At 41.9% G+C, this 27,940-nt stretch overlaps 1 protein-coding gene across 2 annotated transcripts in view; it reads right to left on the bottom strand.

Moving 5' to 3' along the window:
- The window catches only part of FBXO10 (F-box protein 10), a 111,849-nt gene that overhangs the window by 2,770 nt on the left and 81,139 nt on the right, over positions 1-27,940 (bottom strand). For both annotated transcript variants that reach the window (XM_056806705.1, XM_056806706.1), the window contains exons 6-10: positions 21,929-21,999; positions 15,597-15,749; positions 9,065-9,340; positions 4,368-4,678; positions 2,214-2,392 (exon numbers count right to left, since the gene is read on the bottom strand). In XM_056806705.1, the coding sequence (XP_056662683.1) occupies positions 2,214-2,392; positions 4,368-4,678; positions 9,065-9,340; positions 15,597-15,749; positions 21,929-21,999 (990 nt within the window). The remainder of the gene's footprint in view (positions 1-2,213; positions 2,393-4,367; positions 4,679-9,064; positions 9,341-15,596; positions 15,750-21,928; positions 22,000-27,940) is intronic.

Below are 27,940 nucleotides of genomic sequence, written 5' to 3'. Positions count from 1 at the left end.
GTTCAAATCTAGCCTCCGACAATTCCTAGCTGTGACCCTGGGCAAGTCCCTTTACCCCCACTACCTCGCCCTGACCATTCTTCTGTCTGGAAACGGATACCTAGCATTGATTTTAAGACAGAAGGGAAGGGTTTAAAGAAAGGACGGTGACTCATTCCAGAACTATATCTATCTGGATGAAAATAAGATGATGGTCTATTATAAGAGACCGTGTGGTGGTGAAATAGGCCTGGGTTAAACGTCTCAATTCTGACATGGGTTGCCTGAGACCCCGAGTGAGTCACTGTCCCAGGAAACTGTCCTAGACTAAGTCTCAGAGAAGGATCTGCACTGTCAGGAAGAGGAATCCCCCTGGGCGTTCCTTAGGCTGCTGCAATCATAGATCCAGTCAGACAGTCACTGACGCTTCTACTTCTGTGCCACTTTCCATGCATTATCAAGCGTGTTGGGTCCTGAAAACACTGTGATCACAGCTCATGGGGAAGCCAACAGACGTGCCAACAACAGCAAAAACCAGGTGAGATCTGTGGAATGAAGTTCGTCTTCGGGACGGTATTTTCAGCCAAGAGTCACAAGTGCCCCCTAAGAGCTGTACTTGTGCGGCTAAGAACACTCGTGAGCCCACCGAGCCTCGTCCTCTCATGCTGCCATCTCCCCAAGGGGCAGAGAAGGGCAGCCTCTGTCCCTGTACAAGAGGCAAGAATTCGGAGGGGCACAGTGGAAAGAGAGCTGAGCCTGCCATCGGGATGATCTGAGTTCATCCAATTTTTTTTTTAACCCTCACCTTCTGTCTTAGAATCAATCCTGTGTATTGGCTCCAAGGTAGAAGAGTGGTCAGGGGTCAAGTGACTTGCCCAGGGTCACACAGCTGGGAAGGGTCTGAGGCCAGATTTGAACCCAGGACCTTCCATCTCTGGGCCTGACTCCATCCACTGAGCCACCCAGCGGCCTTGAGTTCAGATCTTGCTCTAGACACTTACTGTATGATCTTGGGCAAGTCCCTTTCTCTTTTTCAGCTTCAGATTCCTCATCTGTACATCGAGGATGATAACAGCACCTACTTCCTGGTGGTGTTGTGAGGACAAATGAATTCATATTTGTCCAGCATGGTGCAAACTTAAAATCGTTATAGAAAGATTAGCTATGATGAGCCTTGGACAAAGCAGCAGAAAGGGGCTTGAGGCCGTCACGCCTACTCTTGCACGGACACATACGGGGGCAGGTTTGGGGCTGGAGGATCTGGGTCTGAACTCGGGCCCTGTGGGACGCTGGGGACATCCCCTACACTCTTTAGACCTCCGTTTCCTCATCTGTAAAATAAGAGTTCGTTTAGCTTAGGCAGAAGGCTGGGGAGAAAGAGGACAAAAGACGTATCCAAATAACTCTAAACGATTAAATCCAAATAGAGTGGCGCCAGAGATGTGAAGGACCGAGTGTAGCCGAGGGGCTCATGGCAGGCTTCTTGGAGGAGGCGGCCATCTGAATCTCAGTCTTATCCTCACAGAGGATGTGGAAATACCGAGGAAGACCAAGTGCAGTAGGGGGAGTAGACAGTCGGGGAAAACGTGGAGGACACCCAGCCGTGGAGGTGCCGCGTCCTAGGGAGCGGCTTTATCCCCTGTCCAACCGGGAGTCCATATCAGAGTTGGGCCAGGGGAGCTGCGTGCCGGGGAAGGAGGGAGGGGAAAGGAGAAAGCTCTTAGAGCAGTACGAGGGCCGGAATGGGGGATGGCAGCAGCGGGAAGCCGAAGGAAGGGGCACAGCAGACGTGGAACTGAGGATCTGCCGATGGCTGCACGTGGAAGGGGAAGGGGATGATTTCAGTTCAACCCCTTCACCCTGGCCTCCTTGTGGCTTGTCATTTGTCTTTGTGCTCCTTTGGATGGCTTCTGGGATGGCTGCTGTAAAGGCCTTTGTGCTCAACACTAAAAACCCTTGAAAATACCCCTCCCCCCCCAATTCTAAGCATCTGAGGACGGACAGATGGAAGTGCAGAGGTGGGGGAGGGGAGAGGGAGACGGAGGCCCGAGCTGCTGGGCTCTGGGCTCTGTTCATGGGGGCCTGAGGAGCCCCCCCCCCCCCCCCCGTGACATGTAAGCCTGAGGACGGAGGGAGGCCGGTGTCTGGCTGCAGCACAGAGAACACGGACTGCCTGCCTCGGGAACACCGGCCCGGCCCTCTGTCTCGGCCAGCCGAAAGCGGCAGCGACTTACTTCCTGAAAGCCAGAAGCTTGTTGTTCTGAACCAGGCAGTCCTCGAGCCTGGAGACCTGCTGCAAAATGGTCTTCCTGGTCCTCCCTTGGAAGATGGTGTTCTCCTGCACCTGGCCTCTGACCTGGTCCAGCATGACGATGCCGTAGTCCCGCGAGGAGTGGATTCTGTTTTTGGTGATCTGAGGAGACAACCAGAGTCCGGGCGTCATCAACAGGGCAGGCCAGAGCAAAGCCGCTCAGCCAGGGCTAGCGGGACGGCCGAGGCCGAGGAGGGACACCGGGATTTCGCGCCGCCTCGTTTCAGGAGGAGGCAGTTCTGAGCGGCGGCGGCTGCCTTACCTGGTCCTGCCCACGTCAGCCGGGCGCTCACCACGCCCTCCCTTCTCTCTGGAGTCGGCCTGGGCGAGTGTGAGGCGGCGGGCGCGGCATCAGAATGACCACAGTCCAAACCCCGATTTGGATGTCGGCCAGCTGTGTGACCCGGTCACGTGACCGTCTCCTCTGGGACTGCGGGCTCCTCGTTTGTAAAGGGAGTCGCTTAGACTCCCCGGCCTCGCAGGCCTCTCTCTGTTCTAACACTAGAATCTTGGGTCCTTCGCAAGCTCACCCTTCAAGGATCCGGTCTCCCAAGGGCGGGCGAGTCCTGCCCCTCCTCCTGACCCACATCCTAACCCCTCTGTGCCTTCGATGAGCTGCCACGGCCCAAAAAGGCCTCTCCTTGGGCCAGGTGGCTGATCGGGGCACCTCCGACACCATCCTGCTCAGACCACACCGAGAACCTTTCCAGTGTGGTGGGAGCTGAGATTGGATTCTGCTCCTTGAAGGCCCAGGCCGCTCTCCGGGCGCCTCTCCACGAGGAGGGGCCGGAGGAGCCCTGCCCAGAGGGCCGTGGGGCTCACTTGCTTTCCTCTGGGTCACTGGGAGCCACTTCAGGCTTGGGAGAGGACCGCAGGCCTCCGGGGTGGGGGGGGCACTGGCTGTCTCTTCTCTTCTCCCAGAGGCAGGGGGAGCCTTTCAGGTGACACACAGGTGGAGGGGAGAGCAAGGAAAAACCAAAGTGGGTCATGCATGGCGGGTGGAGCTGTGAATTGATCCAACCATTCTGGAGGGCAATTTGGAACTATGCCCAAAGGACGCTAAAAGACTGCCTGCCCTTTGATCCAGCCATAGCACTGCTGGGTTTGTACCCCAAAGAGATAATAAGGAAAAAGTCATGTACAAGAACATTCATAGCTGCGCTCTTTGTGGTGGCCAAAAATTGGAAAACGAGGGGATGCCCTTCAGTTGGGGAATGGCTGAACACATTGTGGTATCTGTTGGTGATGGAATATTACTGTGCTCAAAGGAATAATAAAGTGGAGGAATTCCACGGAGACTGGAACAACCTCCAGGAAGTGATGCAGAGCGAGAGGAGCAGAACCAGGAGAACATTGTACACAGAGACTGATACATTGTGGCACAATCGAATGTAACTGACTTCTCCATTAGAGAAAAGCCACTATCCACATCCAGAGGAAGAACTGTGGGAGTAGAAACAAGAAAAACAACTGCTTGACTACGTGGGTCAAAGCGATATGGTTGGGGATGTCGACTCTAAATGCTCCCAGTGCAAAAGTTCTGATCAAGGACACATTAATACCCAATGAAATTGTGTGTTGGCTGCAGGAAGAGAGGGTGGAGGGGAGGGAGGTAAATAATGTGATTATTGTAACCAAGGAATAATGTTCTAAATGGACTAAATAAACTAATTCAAATGGAACAAAAAAGAAATGAAGTTGATATAAAAACCAAAGAAATCATTATATAACCTTTTAAGATCTGTAGAGAACGTTTTCATCATTAAAAAAACAAACCAAACAAAGTGGACACCGCAGAGAGACTCGAGGAAGGCTTCAGAGAAGTGATGCCTGAGCCTGGCAGAGCCCCAGCCTGTGACCTGACAGGCTTCACCCTGCTCTGGCCAAGAGACGGAGAGAGCCGAGGAGCGCGACGCCTCCTCCCAGGGTCAGGACTTCCCTTTCCCAGGCCTGCGCCGGGCTGGGGCTCCCGAAGGGCTCGGGGAGGACTCTTCGCCCACCCCCACCCCCACCCCCCCGCCCGTGAGCGAAGCTGTCGTGCCAGGATGAGGCCGCCTGGCGAGCGCCCGGGCCGCACCTTCATGTTGGCCGCCTGCAGCAACTGCAGCCCGCAGCCCCGGTTGCCGATGATGTCATTCTCCAGGATGGCCCCCTCCCCTTTGGAGGACACTCCGGGGCCGCCGTTGTCATAGATGCCGTTTCCACGGAGCTCCACCCGGCACTCGGCCTCCACCAGGATCCCGCCGAGGTGGTTGCAGGAGATGCTGTTGTTGGCGATGCGGGTGAGCTGGGTGCTCTGCAGCACGGCCAGCCCGCTCTCCTGGTTGGCGTGGATGACGTTGGCCATGACGTTCAGGGCTTCGTTGCTCTTGACGTAGAGGCCGGCAGCTAGAGGAGAGAAGAACATGCGTGCATCAGCCAGGGGTGCCAGCCAGGTCAGGAGGAGCAGCTTTGAAAGCTCAGTCTGCAGCTGCAGTTCTGAACAGAGCGCAAATTCTTTAGAGATGAGGAAAGCCGTACTACGGGGGGGGGGGGGGGGCTTACGTGGAAGCGTGGCCCCTGGAGTGGGGAAGTCTTGAGTTCAAATCCTGCCGTACTGCTCTGGGACCCTGGGGAAGTCACAATTTCTATTTGCCTCAGTTTTCTCATCTGTCAATGGGGATAATACCTATTTCCTGGGGTGGTTATGAGGTTCAAATGAAATATTTGTAAAGTATTTTATAACCTTAAAGTGCTCTATAAATGCTAAGTCTAAACAAGTTCTATTAACTCTTTATTTTTTAAACACAGATGATACCCTGAATGGCACAGAGAGCTAGGATGTACGAGTTAAGGTGATGCTCCCTTTGCTGGGGCGGGCCTGCATGCACCAATGGGGGTGGCACTCCAGGATCCCTTCCAACAGGGCTGGAGCAGATCCTCCATAACATCCACCCTTCCAGTGACTGGTTACGGGTGGTGGGTCTTTGCCCACAGGCCTGGCCTGTGTGAGTGCTCTGCCAGGCCGGAGAGCGGGGACAGAAGCAGGTTCCAGGTGATGGACTGCAGCCAGTGGAGGAGCCTCCTTGGTCCCCGGGGACAGGCTCATCAGAGAGGACTTATGCTCTGGGAAGATGACTGTGTCAGTTGTGTGCAGAGTTTCTTGGCCACATTTGTGTCATGGACCCCTTTGGTAGTCAGGGGAAGCCTATGAACCTGAGTAGTAGACTCTGAGTAGGACTATTTAAAAATAATGCATGATTGGGGGCAGATGAATGACTCAGTGGATTAAAAGCCAGGCCTAGAGATGGGAGGTCCTAGGTTCAAATCTGGCCTTGAGGTATTTCCTAGTTGGGTGGCCTTGGGCAAGTTATTTAACTCCATTGCCTAGCCTTTAGTGCTCTTCTGCCTTGGAACCAATACACAATATCAATTCTGAGACAGGAGGCAAGGATTTAAAATAAGAATAATTCATAATTGAAGAAAATGCCCAATTTCAGCTAGAGGATCATAAAATAAAGATGTATTTTTTTTCCATGCAAGCCCACAGGTCACCTCCCACCTGAAATCTATCCATAAACCCCAGGTTAAGGCAAGGAGACCAATCAGGAAGCCATGACAATAGCCTAGGCAAGAGGTGGTGAAGGCCTAAGCCCATGTGAACAAGAGAGAAGAGGCTAGATTTGAAGGATGTTGGGGCCAAAAGGTGCCTTAAAGGGCCCCTAGTCCAAGTCTCATTTTCTAAATGGAGAAACTGAGGCCTGGAGAAAGATGCCGGAATCTAGGCTGTGCTTAGAAAACAAAGTGATTCACAAGCAATGAGCTCCTGGTTTACTGATTGTCTTTTAGGGTTATCTCTAATGGGGAGTAGAGACATAACAGAGTGGGGAAATCATTTTGCTGATATCTAAAAATTTTATGTTCCATTCAAACATTTAAAAAAAAATCAATATTGGGGCATCTAGGTAGCACACTGGATAGAGCACCAAGTCTAGAGTTGGGAGGACTTGGGTTCAGATCTGCAGACACTTCATAGTTGCATGACCCTGGACAAGTCACTTAACCCCAATTGCATGGCCCTTGCTATTCTTCTAACTTAGAACTGGTACCAAGACAGAAGGTAAAGGTAAAAAAATAATGCTGTTTTCTGGGTCTTTAAGGGCATATTTTGAGATGAGGGGGAAAGTATCTGCCCTCTTTAAAAAACAAGCAGTCTTAGCAGTGAGTTATATAAGGATGATATTAGAAATTAAGTCTAGTTATATTTGTTTAGAGATAAGAAGTAGAGAAGCTGGCTTGAGAAAGAATTGGAGTTTGAAGCAGAGCTGAGACAGTGTCAGTTTCAAATGTTGACAGTGTGTGTGGGAAGGGTAATGGTTTTTCTGTGGCAGTTGGTCTCTGAGAGTTTCTCTCGGAGTGGTGGGAGCAGGTGACATCTTCATTTCTCTCTCCTCACTGTCTGAGGTAAAATGAAAGAAGGGAAAAACCTGAAGGAGCCAAGTGATTTTCCTTTTCCAACTTGGGAAACACTAATGACTATCTATTACTGTCTCATAAATTATTTTCATATCTGAGAAGACCAAAGAAAGACCTGGTCTTTGGTTTGGATTCTGAGTCTACTAAGGCTTAGAGTCCTAATATGGTTTTTGCTGAGGCTCAGCCAGCTAGCCTTTGTTATTGTTATAACTTGGAGACAAAGTTAAGAATTATATACTTCGTATAAAGGACAATAGTGTTTACTTTATTGTAGAATAGTGAAAATTTGGGTTAGTCAGATCAGGAAGGATCAGTATAGCCTGTGGAAACAGGAGAGGTGGTTCCTTGCGGAATGAGGGAATTTTATTTGGGTGAAGTCAGAATCCCTTAGAATTAGAAATCTCTTTTTTTATCCTTATATTCTCAATAAATAGTTTATTTTTATATAACAAGAGTATCCTTAGCATCCTTGCTTCTGAAGAGAAGTTTACTTATGAGCTTCACTGATATAAACTGAAGATATTTTGTAAGCACAGCAAGCAGAAAATCAAATCAGTTTATAATCAATAATCAACTCATTGACATATCATTTTTACAGTTTGAAACCTGCAGAAACTGGTAAAGAATTTAATCTTGTTGAGATGTAAATCATAAGGAATAATAACTCAGATTTGGCAGGACAGGGGGTTAAGGGTGAAGGTGGCTAGAGCAAGCATGGATGTAGCTTAGAGCCTTTCTTCCTTTGAGTCCCAATTTAAATTTGACCTTCAATAGAAAGCCTTCCCCATCTCCATTTAACTCCAGTGCCTTCCCTCTATCAATGATCTCCCCTTTATCCTATGTATAGTTTGCCTTTTACATTTTTGTTTGCAGGTTATCTCCCCCATTAGAGTGTGAGCTCCTGGAGGGCAGGGTCTTTCTTTGGCCTCTTTTTGTAGCCCCAGAACTTAGCATAGTACCTGACACAAAGTAGGATCTTAATAAATGTTTATTTATTGATCGCTTCCCAGCCTAGCACAGAAAAGATAACTTAGTTACACTGTTTTAATTAGGATATATTCATTGTTTTATTACTATTTTGTGTGTGTATAACCTCTGCATGGAATCCTCTTAGATGGCCAGTATTATAATGGTAAGTTATAGTCATAGTAGAATTCATGAAAAGGAATAACCCCAATTATTAATTTAATCAAATCATTGTATATTAGAATCACCAATAAATAATCATATTGTGAGTAATAATCACAAAGAAAATCCTCTAAAGTGCCTTGGCAAGATATCCATGCCAATGGGAACTGTGTGCATGCATCCTGCATCCTGAAAGGTGTCCAGATAATATGATCTCTCAGTTGGCTTTGAAGCTACAAGAATGACCCTGACTTTTACCATACATAGAATTGATCATTACTTCAAAGAATAGACCTTCTTAAAAAAAAAAAGAGACCTTCTCTGGTCACCTCTTCTTTGGCCCCTCCCTTTTTAGAGGGAGGGGAACTGTGTAATTTGACAATATACCAATTGATGCATAAGCCAAGTTAGGCTGGGACTGAATCCTGACATTTTGTAATTTACAATTTCCTACAAATAAATGTCAGTATGGCTCAGATAATTGCTTCCCAGTATTTATTTTTCATTTTTACAATAGTAAGTTATTGTCTTTCTTATCCAGAAAGCTATGTGACTGAGTTTTCTCCCTTGGTTTTAAAGTAGTGCCTTATTATTATTCTTAGTGCTAATAATAATAATGATAGTTAGGATTCACATGGAACTTTAAGGTTTGCAAGATGTTTTATGCCATCTCATTTAATCTTCAAACAAAACCCTGTGGGATAGGTATTATCATTATCCACATTTTATAGATAAGGCTGAAGAAGCCAAAAGGGATAAGTAACTTGCCTGGGGTCATGTAGTTAATGACTGAGGCAGAATATGAACAGGACCCACTATATTATTTAAAATTCTGTATCTCTGGAGCTTTAGAGCTCACTATTAGCCATCTTCTGTTGTGGATTAGAAAAATGGGGCAGTAAACTCTATCATCCTTCCTATCCCTAGGGTCTTAAGGTATCTCTGAGTATTACATTCAGGTGGCCTGATGTTAGGAAGACTCATCTCCCTGACTTCAAATCTAGGCTCAGAAACTTAACTAGCTGTGTGACCTTGGACAAGTTGCTTAACCTGGAGCACTTATTTCCTCCTCTATAAAATGAGTTGGAGATGGAAATGGCAAACCACTCCAGTATCTCTGCCAGGAGAACTCCGACTAGGGTCACAAAGAATTGAACACAACTGAAAAGACTCAACAAGTGCCACACTCACCTCCGTTGTGGTTAATACTGTTAGATTCAATAAGAGCCACGCTGATTGGCCGCCGGGAGGACAAGTGATCATCTTCACTCTCTAGTTCATTTTCCCAGCTGAAAGCTTCACCTTCATCATTGAAATTTTCATTGTTTCCTTGGTTAATGAGGTAATCATTAGCATCATCCTTCTGACAAAACACAGCAACCCCATAGATATTGTTATGGGCAATCTGGTTGCTTGTGATGTGTGGGAGACTCGAGGACATGATCCACATACCACAGCCTTTGTTACCTAGGATAGATCAAATATTAAGAGTATTAAAACAAAAATTGTTGCATCTTATTTATACCTACTATGTAGAAAAAGAAATCTGGTCGCTTCTCATTTGAGGATATAAAATCTTTAACATATTTCATGTTAGCCTCCTATGAGATGCTGAAAACTCCTAACAGGACCCCTGAGTGTTGAGCATTCAGTGATTCAGCTCTTCCTCTGACACAGAGCTTTCTCCATCTTTGTTAGGGTTCAGGCAGAAGCATCTCTATGTATGGGACTCTGAAAGCTAGTGTGTGCTTATTCTAAACTGAACTGAATAAAATGGAATCACAGGAGCCCTAACTTCATTCTAACTAATGAAAGACAAAAAATAGGGACATAGGCAACTTGTTTTACATTTACTGTGTTTTTTCTTCTCCAACAAAATACTTTTTTGTAACTGCTTGATCACATGGATCGGTGGGGCTATGACTGGGAAAGTAGACTCTAAAAGATCACCCTAGTGCAAATATTAATAATCAGGAAATGGATCTTGATCGATGGCACATGTTAAACCCAGTGGAATTGCGCATCAAATACGGGAGGGGTTGGGGGAGGTGAGGGAAGGAACATGAGCCTTGCAACCATGGAAAATTATTCTAAATCATCTAATTAAATAAAAATTTTTAAAAATACTTGTTTGTAACTTTGTTAGAGATGAGCATTTAACATTTGAAATGTCAATTTTAATAAAAATAAGATCTTATATTTAACAAGCATTTTCTATTTTCTAAAAGAACATAGGTGCATGTGTATGTATATGTTTTGTATTGTGACCATGAAAATATGGGTTTCAAGACTGTGAATTGCCCAAACTGTAAAGATAATTTTTAACATCTTGATTTTTATATCAAAAATAAGTGGTCGCCATGGGAAAAATTCCTAAATATGAAAATACCCAAGTCAGCTGGGTTTTATGGAGATTTTAATGAATATAAATGAAGGAATTAAGGAAAGGGAAAGAGACAGAGCAAGAGGAAATAGTAGGAAAAGGCTAGGGCCTAGGCCAATGGCCTTTCCTCTTTAAGAGAGAAACTAAGTCAGTCTTTAATCATTCACCACAAGATCTTTCCAAGCAAAACTCTAGTGTTCAGAGACCCAGCAGCCTCTTCTGACTCCTGACCTCCAATTCAGCTTCCAAAGCTGAATTAAAATAGAACTACTCTGAATTGGTTCAGATAGCTCCTTTTAAAGAGAAATTTGTGTCACCTCCCCTAAATTTTCATGTCTACCAATCACAGTAGACGCTTTTCCTAGGACAACCCATTCTTAGTTTTTAGTTCTCACCTTCTCTGGGTAGATTATATCTTCTGAGTACTTCACACCTGTTTGCTAAGCTTGCCCCTTCCAAGTTGCCTGACCTTTTAGTGATTAATTTGACCTTCATAGATACTTAGCACCCTTTTGTATTAGATCTAAAAACAGACCTAGCTTAAGGGCTTTTGCCTCACTATAAGTATGGGTTAAGTACTTTTTCGTTGTTCAGTAAGGAGTTTACAACTTTATCTTCCCCTAAAGTATGCCTAAGTATGGGTGGAGTAATGTTAGAGTTCCCAATACATTCCTGACCAAGTACCTCCATTGTTTAAATGGGAAATAACCTTAACCATAACCTTAAGATAATGTTCCAAGGTAGAGTCTGAGAAATTTTAAGATTCACAGTATGTATATGTGTGTATATATATATATATATATATATATATATATTCTCCCCTTTTTATTTTCATGACACCCAGGAGGTATGATAGAGTAACTATATTGGCCCCAATTTATAAGTGATAGAATTGAGGCCTAATGAGTTGTCCAAGATCACATACACAAAGAGTTAGTGGCAAAGCCAGGTCTAGAATTTTGTACTGGTCTGTTCTACTTCTTCCAAATGAAGGAGATGAGGCCACATGACCTGTATGGTCTCTTCCAGCTCTAAAATCTTATGTTTCTTTGCCTGAAGACAATTTTGCATTCATATATAAGCCTTTTCCAGGAAGGGAAATACAAATCCTCCTCTATAAATTGTGGGTAATAATACCTATACAACCTACCTCACAGGGTTTTTGCAAGTCAAAAATAAGAGAATGTACCAGAGAGTAGGAACTATTTTGCAATCTTTAAAGAACTATAATAGTATCTTTCTATAATCTTTTTGCTAATCATTAACAACCAGGTTTTGAACTATTAGTTTGAAAAGAGATTTTTTTAAAGGCTCTTTTTAAGTTGCCCAGCCCATCAATTCTCAGTAGAGATTCTGCCAAAAACTGTGGCAAGTTAGTCATATATCCCTACACACATCAATGCAACCCTGAAATCAAAAGAGGAGATGCTTAATGCTCTCGGCTCTCATTAATGTCTAACTTTCCAGTTTTTTGCCTCTGATCTCCCTTACAACATGTAAAGGAAAACCAGGTTTAGGAAGAGTTTTTTTTAAAAGTCTATACCACTTTGTTCTGGGAAAACAAAGTCAAAAGTTACAAATATAAAATTGATTCATAACCATTCTGTGCTATTTAGAGGGCATGAGTTTCAATCATCCTCAAACTAGTCAGTCTATGATATACTTTAAGAATTTTCTTTATCCCCACATCTCCTCAAATGGAAACATTTTCTTATAGAGGTCTTCTTACTTTCTCTTTCTTTCCTTCCTTTCTCTCTCCTTCCTTCCTTTCTTCCTGTGAAAAGTGAATAAAATTTTCTTTATCTATCTATCAATCACCAATTTTAAATTAATCAACCAAAAACTTAAACACCCCTACTTAACACTAAGTAAGGGAGTTCTCAAATCACTTACTAAAAGTGAGTGACAACTCCAGAGGCCATGGCCCTGCCCTTGGGCAATGCTAGGCAAATTTAAAGATTGGTCCCTATAAAGTGGAGGAAGGGACAGGAAATGACATGGAAAAAGGACTATAAAAAATCCTGAACTTCATGTCCAAAGGTCTTCAGCTTGAGTCTTTGGCTTGAATCTTTGGCTTGGAGCTTCGGCTGGTGACTTGCCTCTTGGAGATAGCTTTGAACTTGGACCTTGGCTTCAACTTGGGACCTTGGCTTTTGGAATGCTTCTAGTGTGATAGGTTAGACATTTTCTCTACCCTCTTCTTACTTTTCTCTACTTTCACTCTTTCCACCTCTTTGTAAATAAAAGCTACTAAAAGTCATTTTTACTTAAGCTATAATATTCTAATCAGAACCACAATATTCTCTTAGAATTCTCATATTTTAGTCAAACCCTAAATTTAATTCCTTACATTCCTTCCTTTCTCTTTCTTTTCCCCTCATTTTCTTCTTGCCTTTCAACTGGGAAGCACTAGTAAGTAATGAAAATAAAAGTTGAACAGATCTATGCAAAAGACTTAGAGACTACTCTTTTCTTTTTTTTTTTCAAAAACCCTTACCTTCCGTCTTGGAGTCAATACTGTGTATTGGCTCCAAGGCAGAAGAGTGGTAAGGGCTAGGCAATGGGGGTCAAGTGACTTGCCCAGGGTCACACAGCTGGGAAGTATCTGAGGCCGAGACTACTCTTTAAATTTCCTAGCTAACTCTACATATCTTCAATATCTTGGATGCCTTATCCTTAAATAAGGTGCACATTCATTCAAATAGAAACTCCCCTGTTTAGCATTTAAAGCCCTGCACTACTATGTGTCTAGCCTCCCTGAGCATCACTCTCTCACCTGCTTTCTGTGCTGAAGCAAGACTAATCTTTTCTCTTTTTCTCCATCTACCATCAATATTTCTTTGCCTGGCCATATCCCATGCCAGGAAGGCATTCCTTCCTCACCTCTGCCTTCTAGAATTTCTCCCCTTCAAGACTCAGCTCAAAGGAATATAACTTGAAATCTGAATTTTTTGTTTGTATTCTGAGAGTAAAACCCCATTCCATGAACACAAATGAATTGCCAAAATAAACAGTTGAAGTTTTCTTTTCTTTTTTTTTTAAATTAACTTATTTACAATTTTTTTCCCATGGTTACATGATTCATGTTCTTTCCCTCCCACCTCCTGGAGTTGACAAGCAATCCACTGAGTTATAATGTGTTATATCACTTGATATCTATTTCCATATTCATTTTTGTAATAGAGTAATTTTTTATTTAAAAAATTTTTTAAATAAAAATCCTTACCTTCCATCTTGGAGTCAATACTGTGTATTGGCTCCAAGGCAGAAGAGTGGTAAGGGCTAGGCAATGGAGGTCAAGTGACTTGCCCAGGGTCACACAGCTGGGAAGTGTCTGAGGCCAGATTTGAACTGAAGACCTTCTGTCTCTAGGTCTGGCTCTCAATCCACTGAGCCACCCAGCTGCCCCCTAAAGTAATCTTTTAAAACCAAAACCCCAAATCATATGCTCATATAAATACATGATAAATCATATGTTTTTCTTCTGTGTTTCTATGAAGTTTTATTTTATTTATTTATGAAGTAATATGTAAGTATTTTAATGTTAGTTTCCCATATATGATCTGAGATCAACCTAAAGTGAGAAGAATATCTCTAAACTATAAATGATGTGTTAGAAACAATAAAAACTCAAAACCATGAAAGCAGATGCAATCCACCACATAGAAATCACCACTGTAATGTGGTTAGAGTTCATTTTTCTTGAAATAGTTTAAATTAAAGCAGGTTTCTACTTTTGCATATTTTTATAGTTAATTTTAATTTTAGCTATGGTTTAGAAAATATGAACTATCTGTGTAGATATGTTTCCCCCATAAAACAGAATTTAATTTATATTAAAATACCATTGTACTTGTTTTATGCCATTTATATACATGGGACCCTGTCATACCAAAAAAAAACCAACAATAAAACTTCAGCTCAAGCATTTCAATATGATTCCCCGAACTGCTTCTGCTCTCTCTCATATTTAACAATTTTATTTGTATTTATTTTCTTTATACTAATTGTGCATAATTTTTATGTGTGTGTGTGCATATATATATATATATGTTTCGTTTGTTTGTTTGATTCCACCATCAAAACCTAAGCTCCTTGGGAAATCGATTGTTTCATTCTTTATATGTGTATCCCTAGCTCCCAGCATAGCCCCCGTCTCATGTAATAAATGCTTGTGATTGATTCTCACCCTCCAAAGTCTGCATATTAACCCTCTTTCTTCCTTTCTAACAAACTGGGCCCCCTTTTTGGCTTAAAAAATACTTCAAACTAACCGCCACCCCCCGCTCCTGAAGCTTTCTCGGGCTAATACTACCTGTTTTACTTATCCCAGAGATCTCTCAATACTTTTGTTTGCTATGATCTGCCTCTCTGAGTGTAGGCCAAAACCATAATAATGGCGGCACATTTTTGGAAAAGAGACTTTTTTTCAATAGGAGAGAAGGAGAGGCAGGAGGGAGAGAAAATAAATGCTTGTTAACTGGGAAAAATCTTACATGTTTTAATGAAAGAAAGAGGGGGTAATACATAGCATATAAAACGTTACTCCTATGAGCTGAGAATGTCTGTCTAATTTCATTGCCTTCCTGAAAGTCACTCGGCAATGTTCTCAAGTCTCTTGTGTCTTAAACATTTTTAAAAGTTGATTTCTCTTACGTCAGTCCTCTCCCAGTCACTCTTCTCTTTGAGTGCCATTCTCCTGCCCACTATAGCAAAGTCTAATTAAGTAAAACAAAGGTCCTAAGGTGGGGTATCCCAAAAGGCTTGGTGAAGTTTGAAGGTACAAGCAGAGCTAATCTGATCTTGTCATGTGATAACCTATCATCAACTCTACGAAAATGCTGACCATGTTCTCTCTTCCAAGTCTTCCCTTCTTGGGACTAAACATCTCAAGTTCTTCCAAGCTGTCATGATATGGAATCATCTGGAGGCTCCTTACCTCCTTGGTTCCCCTCCTCTCAACCGAGTCCATCTTGTTACTATACTTTCTAAAGTGGGAAGCCCATAACTATACCCGATATTCTGTGGATTTATCATCCCCTTCATTCTAGGAATTGTACTTCTAATAATAGGCTCCTTCATGAAAGGGCCAGGGGGAGGAGTGAGCCAACATACGCAGATTCAATCCATTTTCAATGGGCGCATTTATACCCCAGAAACGAACAAACCCTACAAATCAAGGCTTGATTTATTGTCTTGTTGATTTTCTAGACTTGAGAAAATTCGAATAATGCAGATTAAACTCCAAAGTCTACCTTTTTGGAGGGCTGGTGGTTAAACATTTACCAGCTCACCCCAGATACAGCTCACCTAAAACAACAACAACAACGTCTTTCTTACCATATATAGTATTTCCTTCGATTAGTCCTCTTCCTTGTTCTCCTACAACCACACCATCTGAATAGCCAAAGCAGATGAGGTTACTTCTCAGAACGGGGTCACCTCCTCGGCGAATATCTGCGCCACCCCAGTGATTTTCACGGATCACATTTTCTAAAGTGAGAGGCACAAAAGAAATTTGCTCAGTATAAAGAGTCTGTCCTCTAAGCAATAAGGCCTCAAGTCATGTCATTTCTAAATGAACAGGCAATGGCATTGGGGGTAGACTTCAAAAAGAATGCAATTAAACCTGTGGATACTAAAGAAGGAAATGTAGCATCAATGAGACCGTCCGGTAGCCTCTTCTTCCGTCTGGAAATCAGCAGGATGCAGGATCTTCTCTTCCATTATTTCCTCTGCCCGTCTACAAAGAGCTGTTTCTGAGAGGGAACAAGGTTCTCTAGGATGCCTTTAGGCATGTTAATGAGGGAGACAGGAGGAGGGAGAATGTGTTCTTGTACTCTGAGCACGGTTATACCAAATATAATTATACCTGCATACTTTTAGGTGTGCAATTCCTAAAGAGGACAGAGCCTGAGGCCTACGGAGAGAGGCCTGGGAAAGCCCATCTGCTGGAGGATTCTTGGGTTCTAGGCTGGGGAAGGATGGGGATGGGAAGAAGCTTTCAAATGCAGAACTTGAATCCCTTCCTTGATCATCTCCATAGTAGGAAACCATATTCATTTTTTTGTTATTGTTTGGTCATTTTTCAGTTGTGTACAACTCTTCGTATTCCCTTTTGGAGGCTTCTTATCAAAGACACTGGAGAGGTCTGCCATTTTCTTTTCCAGCTCATTTTATAGATGGGGAAACTGAGGCAAGCCAGGTTAAGTGACTTGCCTAGGGTCCCCCAGCTAGTACGTGCTGAGGCCACAATTTGAACTCAGGTCTTTCTGACTCTGGGCCCAGCACTCCACCCACTGCAGCCCCTAGCTGCACAGCGTATTAAATCTAACAAGCATTTATTAAATACCTGCTCTACATAGGGCAGTGTATTAGGTCTGGATTAGAGTCTGAATATTGCAATAAAATAGCCAACCTTTAGCCCAGAAAAATCAGAAGACTGAGAATGATGGTGATTCTTGTTACCCTCATCATCATTGCTCTGAGAAGGGGGCCCCAGGCTTCCCCCGACTCCCAAAGGGTCCAGGACACAGAACGTGTTCAAGACTCTCCCGTCGAACTGGCCTGAAGGGCTGCTCCAGCCTCTTCCGGCTCACTAATGATGTCGCCACGTGCGTTTTGGACCCACGGACGGTCCTCTTAGGGAACGGCCAACCCAACAGGATCTTCGCGAGAAGCCTCCGTGGGCGGCGCGGCCCGAGGATAACGCAACCGCCCGAGTGTTTGCTTCTTGGCCCGGCCGCCTGGCGGTCAGGGCGGGTGAGACCCGGCCTCCACGGACCGTGGCCAAGGCCGCAGGGGCCCCGCTGCTTCAAGGCCTGCTTACCAGACCTGTGCATGAGGGACAAACGTGGCTGCTTCAGCTTCACTCGGATGGAGTTTTAATAAGCGACAAAATAGCAGGAAGAAGAGTGAAGCCGTGACAGCGCGTGACAGAGCACGGGGTGGGCAACTAAGTAGTGGAAGGTCATCGAGATTGGCTGTGTGTGTGTGCGTGTGTGTGCGCGTGTGTGTGTGTGTGCGCGTGTGCGTGTGTGCGTGCGTGTGTGTGTGCGTGTGTGTGTGTGTGTGCTTGTGCACACGCACGCACGCACACACGCATTCAGCAACTGGCTTCATAACCACAGTTGGGCCGTATGTGGGAAAGGAAACCGTGTGGCACCCTACAGAAGATTCTAAATTACTCCCATGTTCACAAGAAGAACAGCTAGCACCCGATCGAATACACCAGCCACACGGCTGGAGGCGGGAACGCCGATCACGGGCGTGAGGCCGGGAGGAGAGTTCAGAGTCTTGCCCGAGCCGCATGGCTCCCTTCGAGTCAAGCCCAGTGTGTTGCTGTCTCTGTCGTGGCTGACTCGGCTCCCCTTTTGGGCCGGTTGGCTGTTTTTGACAAAGACATCGGGGTGCTCATTTCACAGAGAAGGAAACGGAAGCAGAGCCGAGCCACTGGCTCAGGCTGGCACAGCCCGGACAGGCCAGGCCAGACCTGGGCTCGGAGCTGTCTCTCTGACTCCAGGCCTGGCGCTTCGCACTGTGCCACCCAGAGGCCCGCGGAAGAGCTCCTCGTGGCTTATTCACACTCTTCTGTGCCTTGTTTTCCTCAGCTATAAAAGGAGTTTCAGATGAGGTTCTGCTATGCTAGCGCTCTGCGCATGCAGAGGCGGCTAGTCAAATCTCTAGGACTTCTACTCTGAAAAGGGGCCCAAGGGCTTGGCCAGACTGCTAAAGGGCTCCGAGGCTCGAAGGAGGTCAAGTGGGTGATCGATTCCGTCATTTCAGTCTTGATTCGAACTGAAGACGCAGAGAATCTCTTCCCTCATCAAACACCCCAGGCTTACCTGAAGCCCAGGAAGAGAAAGGGGATGGGAAGAATTACAAAGGGATCCCAGGCAAAGAAAGCCAGGAAAAACAGACATAGCGTGATTATTTTTGGGAGTCATTATGTCTCTTGGGCTAAAAAATAAATGAGTTCTAGTTTCTGACCCTATGATCGCCTACTCTGTTCCAATAAACATTTTCTCTCACTTCAATTTCTAAAGAACTAGTTGAGTTAGAGTTTTGGAGGCAGAACACAGAGAAAAACAACATAATTTTTAGTCTAATCCCTTGTTTCTAAATTTTCTCTTAATGAGGATAAAGACAATTTTAACAAATCACATCATGTGAAAGGACTAGTACAATTTAATTAGTATAATTAGATGCTATTCTCAAATGCCTCCCAGACCTAAAATTCAACGATTCTCTAATTCTAAATCCACTTTGGCTATCAATCAGAAAGTCTGAGTAAAAGGCAGCTGCCTATTCAATGACTACCTTTAATTATACTTAATATTATCATTGTAGCTCTTCATAATTAATTTCTCAGCTGTTATTATGGTTATTAACATATTGTTGCCTTTTCTATTCTATATGGCTATTAAAACTTAAAACTGGGGGGCAGCTGGGTATCTCAGTGGATTGAGAGCCAGACCCAGAGATGGGAGATTGTAGGTTCAAATTTGACCTCAGAGACTTCCTAACTGTGTGACCCTGGGCAAGTCACTTGACCCCCATTGCCTAGCCCTTACTCTGCCTTAGAACCAATACACAGTGTCGATTCTAAGATGGAAGATAAGGTTTAAAAAAAACAAAAACAAAAAATTTGAAACTGTACTAAGACTTTTGGGACACCCTTTATAATGGGGGAAAAACAAATCTCTGAAAATGTAACTGACATTACATCTGGGTCTTTGTTTAGATTATAGGTTCAAGACAGCTGGATGGCACAGTGGCGAGAGCACCAAGCTTGGAGTCAGGAAGAACTGAGTTCAAATAGGACCTCGGATTTTTACTAGCAGTTTCCTCAACTCTAAAATGGGGATGATAATAATAGCTAATCCCACAGTTTTGTGACATTCAAATGCAATAATATTTGTAAAGTGCTTAGAATAGTACCTGGCACATAGTAGGTATTTAGTGAATACTTTCCTCCCTTCCTTCTTTATCTTTTTTGATCCTTTGGTAATCTGATGAAGCCTATGGACTCCTTTCTAGAAGAATGTTTTTAAATGCAGAGAATCAAAAACATAGGATTACACAGGAAAATAATCATATTGACTTTGAGTTATCAAAATATTTTATTTAAAAAAAAAAAAGAAGTTGATAGACTCCAGTTAAGAACCAACTCCTCCCATGGAGGGTCAACAGATTCTGAGTTTCCTTCTCATACCTAGGCCTGTGCTAGGCTGCCTGGGAGCTATGCTAGGTAGCACACAGAAAGAGTGACCTCAGAAAGAGATTGTACCAGAAGCCAGAAATGTTACCCCACTTCAGCGATCTTGTCCTTTGAAGGTACCACCTGCCTAGAGTCAAGCTGAAGTAGGAAGACCCTACGAAAGTTAAAGGGAGCCAAAGGAAAGAGATATAGGAGAGGGAGCTGTGAATTAGCAGGTAACAAAAGATGTCCAAAAGCCATCGATATGTTTTGAAAAAGCAAAGAAGTTTGGACAGAGAAAATGAAGTGAGGAATTGGCAAGCGTTAAGAAGTAGTGAGCCAATGAGTGAAGAACAGTCCTGTTGCCAGGCAATCATTAGTGCAGAACAGGGATGGAAGAAAAAATACTGAGCTTGGATGCCATCCAGAAGCACTTAATAATATTGTTGAACAAATAGTACGAGTTATTCTAGCAGCAGCCCAAATAAGCCAAATCGCCTAACGGGTGAGAGTCTAAGCAGTGGGGAAATTAAGGTAAGCCGGACTAGTGGATTCACTGAGAGTCCTTTTCTGGTCATGAAAAAAGATTTTACTTTATCCTTTCTTCCTTTGGACTTGTAAAGGGGGTAATCCTATACTTGACGAGCACTGCGGATGCTCCCAACACGATAACAGAATATCGGCCCTCTTGTCTTTCCAAGCTCTGGGGCTGCTCCCCCATGGACGGATCCATTCAAAAGCTCTTCCCCAGCTTCCCTCCTGACCCCTCCACATGCACACGTGACACACATAAGTGTGCAGCTCGGGATCATAAACAGGTCAGAGGTCATTGACCTGATGTGGGAATCTGATCCATGACTCCATCCTCTCAAGGCCGATCTTTCAATGGTAAACGTCTGAGCCAATGACCCACGCCAGCATTTACAATAAGTCAAGGACACCAAAGGGAGCTGAAATTGCCTGACTTTTCTTGGGGTCCTTTAGAACTGAACAAAACATGAAGCTTCGCTGTCAATAGCTATTGGGGCCTCACAAAAGCCACTGGAGAGCCAAGGAACTGTCAGGAATATATTGAGAACACCACTGCTGCCTTTAAAACAAATCTAATTGAAAAGAACAGCAGCTGAACATTTAATTCCATTTAAATGCTTGTCGAATTGTGACTCAGGTGGAAGGCCTCTTTCCTGAGTGCCCTTTCACTGAAAATTTCTCAGCTGGTTTTAGGGAAGAAAACAAGTAGGAGCACTAATTGTATTGTTGTCATTACTGGATCACTTTTTTAATGTAGCATTTTTTATTTGAATTAATTAATTTAATCAATTTAGAACATTATTCCTTGGTTACAATAATCACATTACTTCCCTCCTTCCCTCCCCTCCACCCACCCTTCCTGCAGCCGACACGCAATTTCATTGGGTATTACATATGTCTTTGATCAGAACCTAATGTAGCATTTTTTAGGCTGAAAAGACATTTTCCTCATAACAACCATATCTGAATGAGCTAAAACTGTAATGGCTGACAATAAATTTCCATAATGTCTAGCTCTTGGCTCCCATAACCCTTTTCATAATAGAGATGAACAACTATATGTTTTGACTATTTTCCTGCTTCCCTGTGCAATTTATTGTTTGTCAAAATTTTACCCTCCATGGCATTCTTATGGCCTTAATCTTTAATTTTTAAAAAAATTCTGAACTTAAAAAACACCAAATAAAATGGCCACTTCTCTATATGGTAGGATAGGAAAAAAGAGGAATGCACATGAAACTGAAACTCTGCTAAGTACTGTTTGCTTTTCTTTTTAAAAATGCAATAAATTTGCATATTAATGCAATTAATTATAATTAATAAATTTGTGGTGATGGAATACTATTGTGTTATAAGGTATGATAAAAAAGATGATTTCAGAAAGAACTAGAAAGACCTATATGAACTGATGCAGAGTGAAACAAGCAGAACCAGGAAAACACTAAACACAGTAACAGCAATATTGTGGCATGATCAACTGTGATAGACTTCGCTATTATCAGCAATACAATGATCTAGGACAATTCCGAGGCACTTGTGACAAAGAATGCTCTCTACCTCCAGAGAAACAACTGTTTGAGTAGGAATGCAGATGAAAGCATATGATTTGTCACTTGTTTATTTGGGTATATGTTTTGGGGTTTTGGTTTTATAAGATTATTTACATGGAAATATGTTTTGCATGATAATACATGTATAAACCAGATTGAATTGTTTGCTGATTCCAGGAGGGGGAGGGGAATAGGGAGGGAGACAATATGGATCATATAACTTCAGAAAACTTAGGTGGAAATTTGTTATTAAAATTTTAAAAATAACAGAATAAAAATTTTAAAAAGTCACACACACCAAAAAAGAATATGCTGCCCATGTCACCTCAAAGTGATATAAGGCAATGTTTTGGGAATTATTACCCTGGAAGAAAACAGTTTTATTTTCATACCTGTTATCTGTCCTCTTCCATTCTCATTCACTGCTATGCCAGCAGCAAGACCTTGGAAAATGTGATTTCCACTAAAAGGGAAGGAGAGAAGGAAAAAAAAAGCAATCACATTAGAGCCCAAATAACAGTTTATATATATCACAGAGAGGAGGGGGGGGAGGGAAGAGAGGAAAGGAAAAGAAAAAAAATGAAGAAAAGATGAGAAGTAAAGAGGGAAAAGTGAGAGTAAAATGGAAAAAAAAGATCAGGGGGAGGAGAGAGGGAAGGAGAAGAGAGTAAAGGAGAATAAAATGAAGAAATAAGAGGTAAAAAGAAAAATGAGAGTAACAAAATCAGTGGAGAGGAAAGGAGAAAGAGAAAGAAATAGAGACAGAGAGAAAGAGAGAAGACAGAGAATAAAATAAAATCACTAGCAAAATAAAACTGTGGCCAAAACTGAAATAAATCCCAAATGCTATTTCTTTTCTTTATGATTCAGAATGATAGCAGCATAAAACATTCTTTGGATGATTATTATTTAAGAATAAAGTTTTTTAAGATAAAGTTTTTTATTGATCAGAATTTCCTTTTATATGTTGATAGCACATAATAAAAGGCATCATTAAAAGGAAAACAAATGTGAAAAAAAGTGTTAAAACAAGTAGGAACATCAGTTTAGTAGAAATAACACATTCAGGGGGGGCAGCTGGGTAGCTCAGTAGATTGAGAGCCAGGCCTAGAGATGGGAGGTCCTAGGTTCAAATCTGGCCTCAGACACTTCCCAGCTGTGTGACCCTGGGCAAGTCACTTGACCCCCATTGCCTAGCCCTTACCACTCTTCTACCTTGGAGCCAATACACAGTATTGACTCCAAGACGGAAGGTAAGGGTTTATAAATTAAAAAAAAAAAGAAATAACACATTCAGGAGCTACTTTCCTTATTTTTTCATTGATAATGTTCATGAGTGCAAAAAAACATGGTTTCTAGATGGATATAAAGCCATTCGCAGATAGCATAACCAAATCATTTGAATATAGCTACCCATTGGGTATCTACATGAACAAAATGACATCTGAGAGTTGGAAAGTGATGTCATTGTAAAAATATCTGGCTCAACAAAACAATTTGGAATAAAATGTAGAAGTTTATTCAACGACATAGCTACAGGAAACACATACACACAAAACCAAAGAAAACATTTAAACCATTTATTTTTTCTGGTCCTCTGTGACTGTGGAAAACAACTACTCAGCATCCTACTTCAAAGTCCTAAAAATCGTATCTGAATTGCCCCTTAGTCATTTCCGGTATCTTCCCTTACAAGGTCTATTTTTCATCCCTTTATTTAATCTTGCTCTCTTCAGGGACCCCCTTCTGTGACTATGCACCATTTTAAGCCCATGGTACTAGGAAAGGAAGCAATTTCTGGTCAAAGCAATGAGCTTGCATGAAAGCAGAGTATTCCAAACTAAGCAAAAAGAAGGGCAAGTTCTTAATTCTCAGAAAAGCAAGGAAAAAATCAAGCCCTGGAGATTTTCCAAAGTCTTGTCTTCCTACATACATGTAACTACGGAGAGTAGCCTACAGCAGAGTCCTGCACACAAGCTCCCAACCCTGAAACCAAGCAGGGACATTTTGTACTGTAAGGAAAACAATTTGTTGTTTTGAAAGTTATCTATAACTGTTCTTGCAGATAAGACAAAGAACTTTATTTTCTCTAAAATTTACTTTGTAAGGAGGGAACTGAAATAAAATTTTTCCCCTATATTTTTTCTGGCATAACAACATTCTTCTTGTAGAGCAGACTTAGAAGGGAATAAATTCAAACAGAGGGGCTTACTCAACCCACCCTGAAATGGAAGCTAGTTCCAAAATGGAGCCACTTGTGTGGAGAGAGGGCCCTTTCTCTGACTCCACAGTGATATCACAAATTGTGCCATAGAGCTTTGTTTCTTCTCTGGATTCCAGCTTCTCCATTTGCAAATTGTACTTGCCTTGGAGGAATTGATGTCATTGAAGAATTAAATTAGGACATCATTTGTTATTTTTATTATTGGAACACTATTATCATAGATTTTTATTATCAGAACACTATTAGTCGAGAGAGTTAGGTGGTACAGTGGGTAGAGCACTCCAACCTGGAGTTAGGAAGATTTGAGACACTAGCTAGCTATTGTGGAAGAGAGGAATTGAGAAGCATGCAAAGAGGCAGAAGCAGTGGCTGAGTGGTGACCTGTCAGCCAAACGGAGGTTCTATTTGGAATGTTACCAGGAGAAACAGTTGGAGGCAAAACCAACTGCTGGCTGGACCCTGGTTACCTTGTTGACTTGAAGGAAGGAAGAAGGCTGTTGTCTCTGGTGGTTTGAAGGCAGAAGAAAGAAGGACAAAAGTCCAGACATCTCTCTGACTTGCTCTGTTGATGACAGTGACTGAACTTCCAGACCTATCAAACATTCCTCTCAATTTGAAACTATATCCCAATATCCTCCAACCTAAGACTCATTGTAATATTAGGGAAATCCTCAACCCTCTTACCTCCATTCTTTATCCTTTCCTGTCTTCCCCAAATAAATCCCTTATGTAAGAGAAAGAAGAGAAAGAGTATTTCATGTGGAACATCATAAACTCACCCCTGAGTGATTTAGAAAGAAGAAGAAGGAAGGGGAGAAACTGAAGGGAAGAAGAGGGAGGAAGGGAGGTATTGAGGGAGGAGGGAATATACAAAAGAAAGAAGATAACTGCCTGATCTGTTAGTTATCAATTACCAATCAAATATAGTCCCTTATTATTATTCATTACAATTTGGTACCCAGACTGACTGAACTTCACAATCTCTAAAACAACAGCAAAGATGTTCAAACAAGTGATCTGTGGGGTAGTTGTGCTGGCAGCCATTACAGGCTATTGGATTTATATTATCTTATATAGCAAAAAGACTCACATGATAGTAGATTCAGTGAAATACATAAGCAATACCACTATGTTTATACTACAGATGCCATTTCAAAAATAAACCATTCTCTGGCAAATTTTGACACAGATCTACATCATTTCCATGGCTGCAATACAGACACTAACCTATCTTAATAACATCTACAGATTTGTGATTCCTAAACATACAGCATAGATCATGGTAGTGGATACAAACCTAGAGACTCTTGTTAAGAATATGTTTGAAGAATTTCTGAAAGCAAAAGGGCTAGATTTAAGGATAAGGGAAATGGTCAGGCAGATACTGCACCCAAGGAGAAAGACAGAATGGCCAAGAAAGCAAAATCCAATGCACAGGGCAATGACAGTGACAAGGACACTAAGGCAAATAGTGAAGCTGAGAAAATTTTTCCACTCAAAGATGTTACCAAGGTATCAAGTACAACTGGTGTGTTACATTCATAGGTTCATAGACAATTTACTACCCAGTAGTTAGATTCCCCAAAGAAACGGTTTCCAAAGTTTATCGACTAGCCTTATAAAACTCAGGAGTTTAAACATGCTGTCTGAATTTTTGAACCCAGTTTCCAATATGTGGAATTTCTTTTGGCAGAACTTTTTAGCCCCCATGAGCATCGTCAAGTCATTGAAAAGACTAGGTCAGAAACTGCCCTGACAAGTTGGATTACAGAGGAGCAAAGGGAAGACTTTGATTTCTCTAATCCCATCAGCATGACCTACCTGAGGAAATGCAGGGAAGATTTGCTCCAAGCCATTAAGATGTTCTAAACCAAATGCATGGGGAAAATTTGACAGATTAATGCAAAATAAAGAAGAATATCCAGCTTCCTTTATTGATCACCTTTCAGAGACAGCAGAAGCTATAATGGGTGTAGAAAGTGATACCGAGGAATCTGTTTCACATGTTAGGAGACAATTTTTGAGAGGATGCACACCACACTTAAAAAACTTTTTCAGACATTATTTTCCAAATTATGACACAGTGAGTTTAATTGAATTATGGGATATGGCAACTTACATTCATGACAATCATACAGACCAAAGTAAACAGGTGGAAGATTTAAAGGAAAAATTAGAAGAGACAAGGAGATTGAAGAAATCAAAAAATGGAATACTATTAGGTCATACACAAAACCTGCTTATAAGCCAAGAATAGCGAAGAGAGAGACTAGGCAATGTTTTTTTCTGCCATAAGACAGGTCACCTGATCAAAGACTGTTTTCTAAAAAAGAAATATGAAGTTAGTAACAACAAAGGCACAAAAGTAAAATACAATAAGCAAAAGCCTACGTGCTGTGAGCATTGTACACTGAAATCCACACAACATGCAATTGATTTACAAGGAATGAAAGATGCTATAAAATCAGGAGCTAAACCCAAATATTCAGATATGGTCAGGAGAGAATTATGAAGCCAGGATTATAATGTATGTAGTTTGGTACATGGATTTAGAAGAAATAGTGGAAAAGAGACTACTGTTAATATTAAAGGGAAAATTATAAGAAACAGTGAAAAGTTAGTACAAGAAATTAAATCTATGAGTAATGAGAAATACAAACCAAGCAAAAGATCAGATGATAGGCAGAGACAAGTAAAACAGCTTGATGCAGAAGTTAAAGACATCATTTCTCAAATAACAACAGAGATAAGAGACTTAGAGAAAGACTGTATAGTAACCACAAATGAAAAAAATACAAATCAAGTCAAAACATTCTTGGAGAACTTTTTCAGTCCAGATTGGGCACAGGGATTGAATTTTGTAAACAAATAAGCCAGAAAAAGTCACATAAACTCAAGCAGGAGTTAGTGAAAGATACAGAGAAACAAAATTTCAATTCCCTGCAGCAAAATGACTGTAAAAGAAAATCAAAGCACAAATTTACTGTTACCAATGAGGTTACTGTTACTGGAGATGTAAATACTTTGGAAACATTCACATATTTGCACATGATCCCACAAAACTCAGTTAATTTTTTAAATACCTATATGGCACAGATATCCTTAGAAAAAACATCTAATCTGAATCCTGAAGCTGAAACTTTCCATCCTGCAATGACTAAGTTAGAAAATACAAAATTTAATGAAAATGAAGCTGACATTACATTTGAAAATAATAATCATATTCAAAGAAATGGAGGTGAAATAACAGTTAAATTTGAACAGATGAATGGAATGAAAGACTTAGTAACTGAAAGAACAACCAAGGATTCAAATGATAGACAAAACCAACATTCTAAGTGGCAGAGGGGAGTCTGGCCAAATAAACTTATATGAGATAAACAATAGCCATAATTTAAATTCATGTTCCAATGTAGTAGAGGATATAGTACAATCAACCTCAAATGAAGATCTCATAGGAAATGATTTAAATCAAAAAGATTTAACTGATTCAAACACACAGCTGGCAGAGGGCAGTGAAGAAATGAACAATGACTCAGTAGCAATACATACTTTAGCTACACAGCCAGAAACATATGTATGGAGTAATGTGGGGGAAGAATGAAGGCACACATCCTAATGATGCAGGGGAAAATGCAGATGTACTAAACTTATTCCCAGAAGATAACATCATAGAGGTTTCTATCTCTACACAGTCAAAAGAGAGTGAATAAAACCTTCAGGCTGATGATAGAGTAGAGCCTATGAATTTTAGCTCCAGCATTGCATATCTGCAAGAGGAAACTAACCCCATACCATCAAATTTACCACCTAAAACATAAATATAAAGCTTATCAATGAGAAACAACCAGAAACTGATTTTGGAAATATAAAAGTTGGTGACATCGGGTTAGATCAACACAAAAAGCCAGAGTTAACAACATCTGACACAAGTTTACATGGCACTGAACAAAATCCAATGAATAATATAAGGATTACAGAATTCAGTGACTCAGAATCAGAAGGAATACCAGATGGTATAATAATAATGTACCAAGATAGTGATTTAGAACAAATACTTTATCAATTTTCTAAGCTTTATGAATAAGTAGACAAAGAAGGGGATGTGTGGGACACAAATGAGAAAATTGAATATCTGAAACCAGAACAATCAAAATCTTATCAATATGATGATGATGTG

Source organism: Monodelphis domestica, chromosome 7 (genome assembly GCF_027887165.1).
Source record: "Monodelphis domestica isolate mMonDom1 chromosome 7, mMonDom1.pri, whole genome shotgun sequence".
Lineage (NCBI taxonomy): Eukaryota > Metazoa > Chordata > Mammalia > Didelphimorphia > Didelphidae > Monodelphis > Monodelphis domestica.
This window is presented reverse-complemented; position numbering and strand designations above follow the sequence as displayed.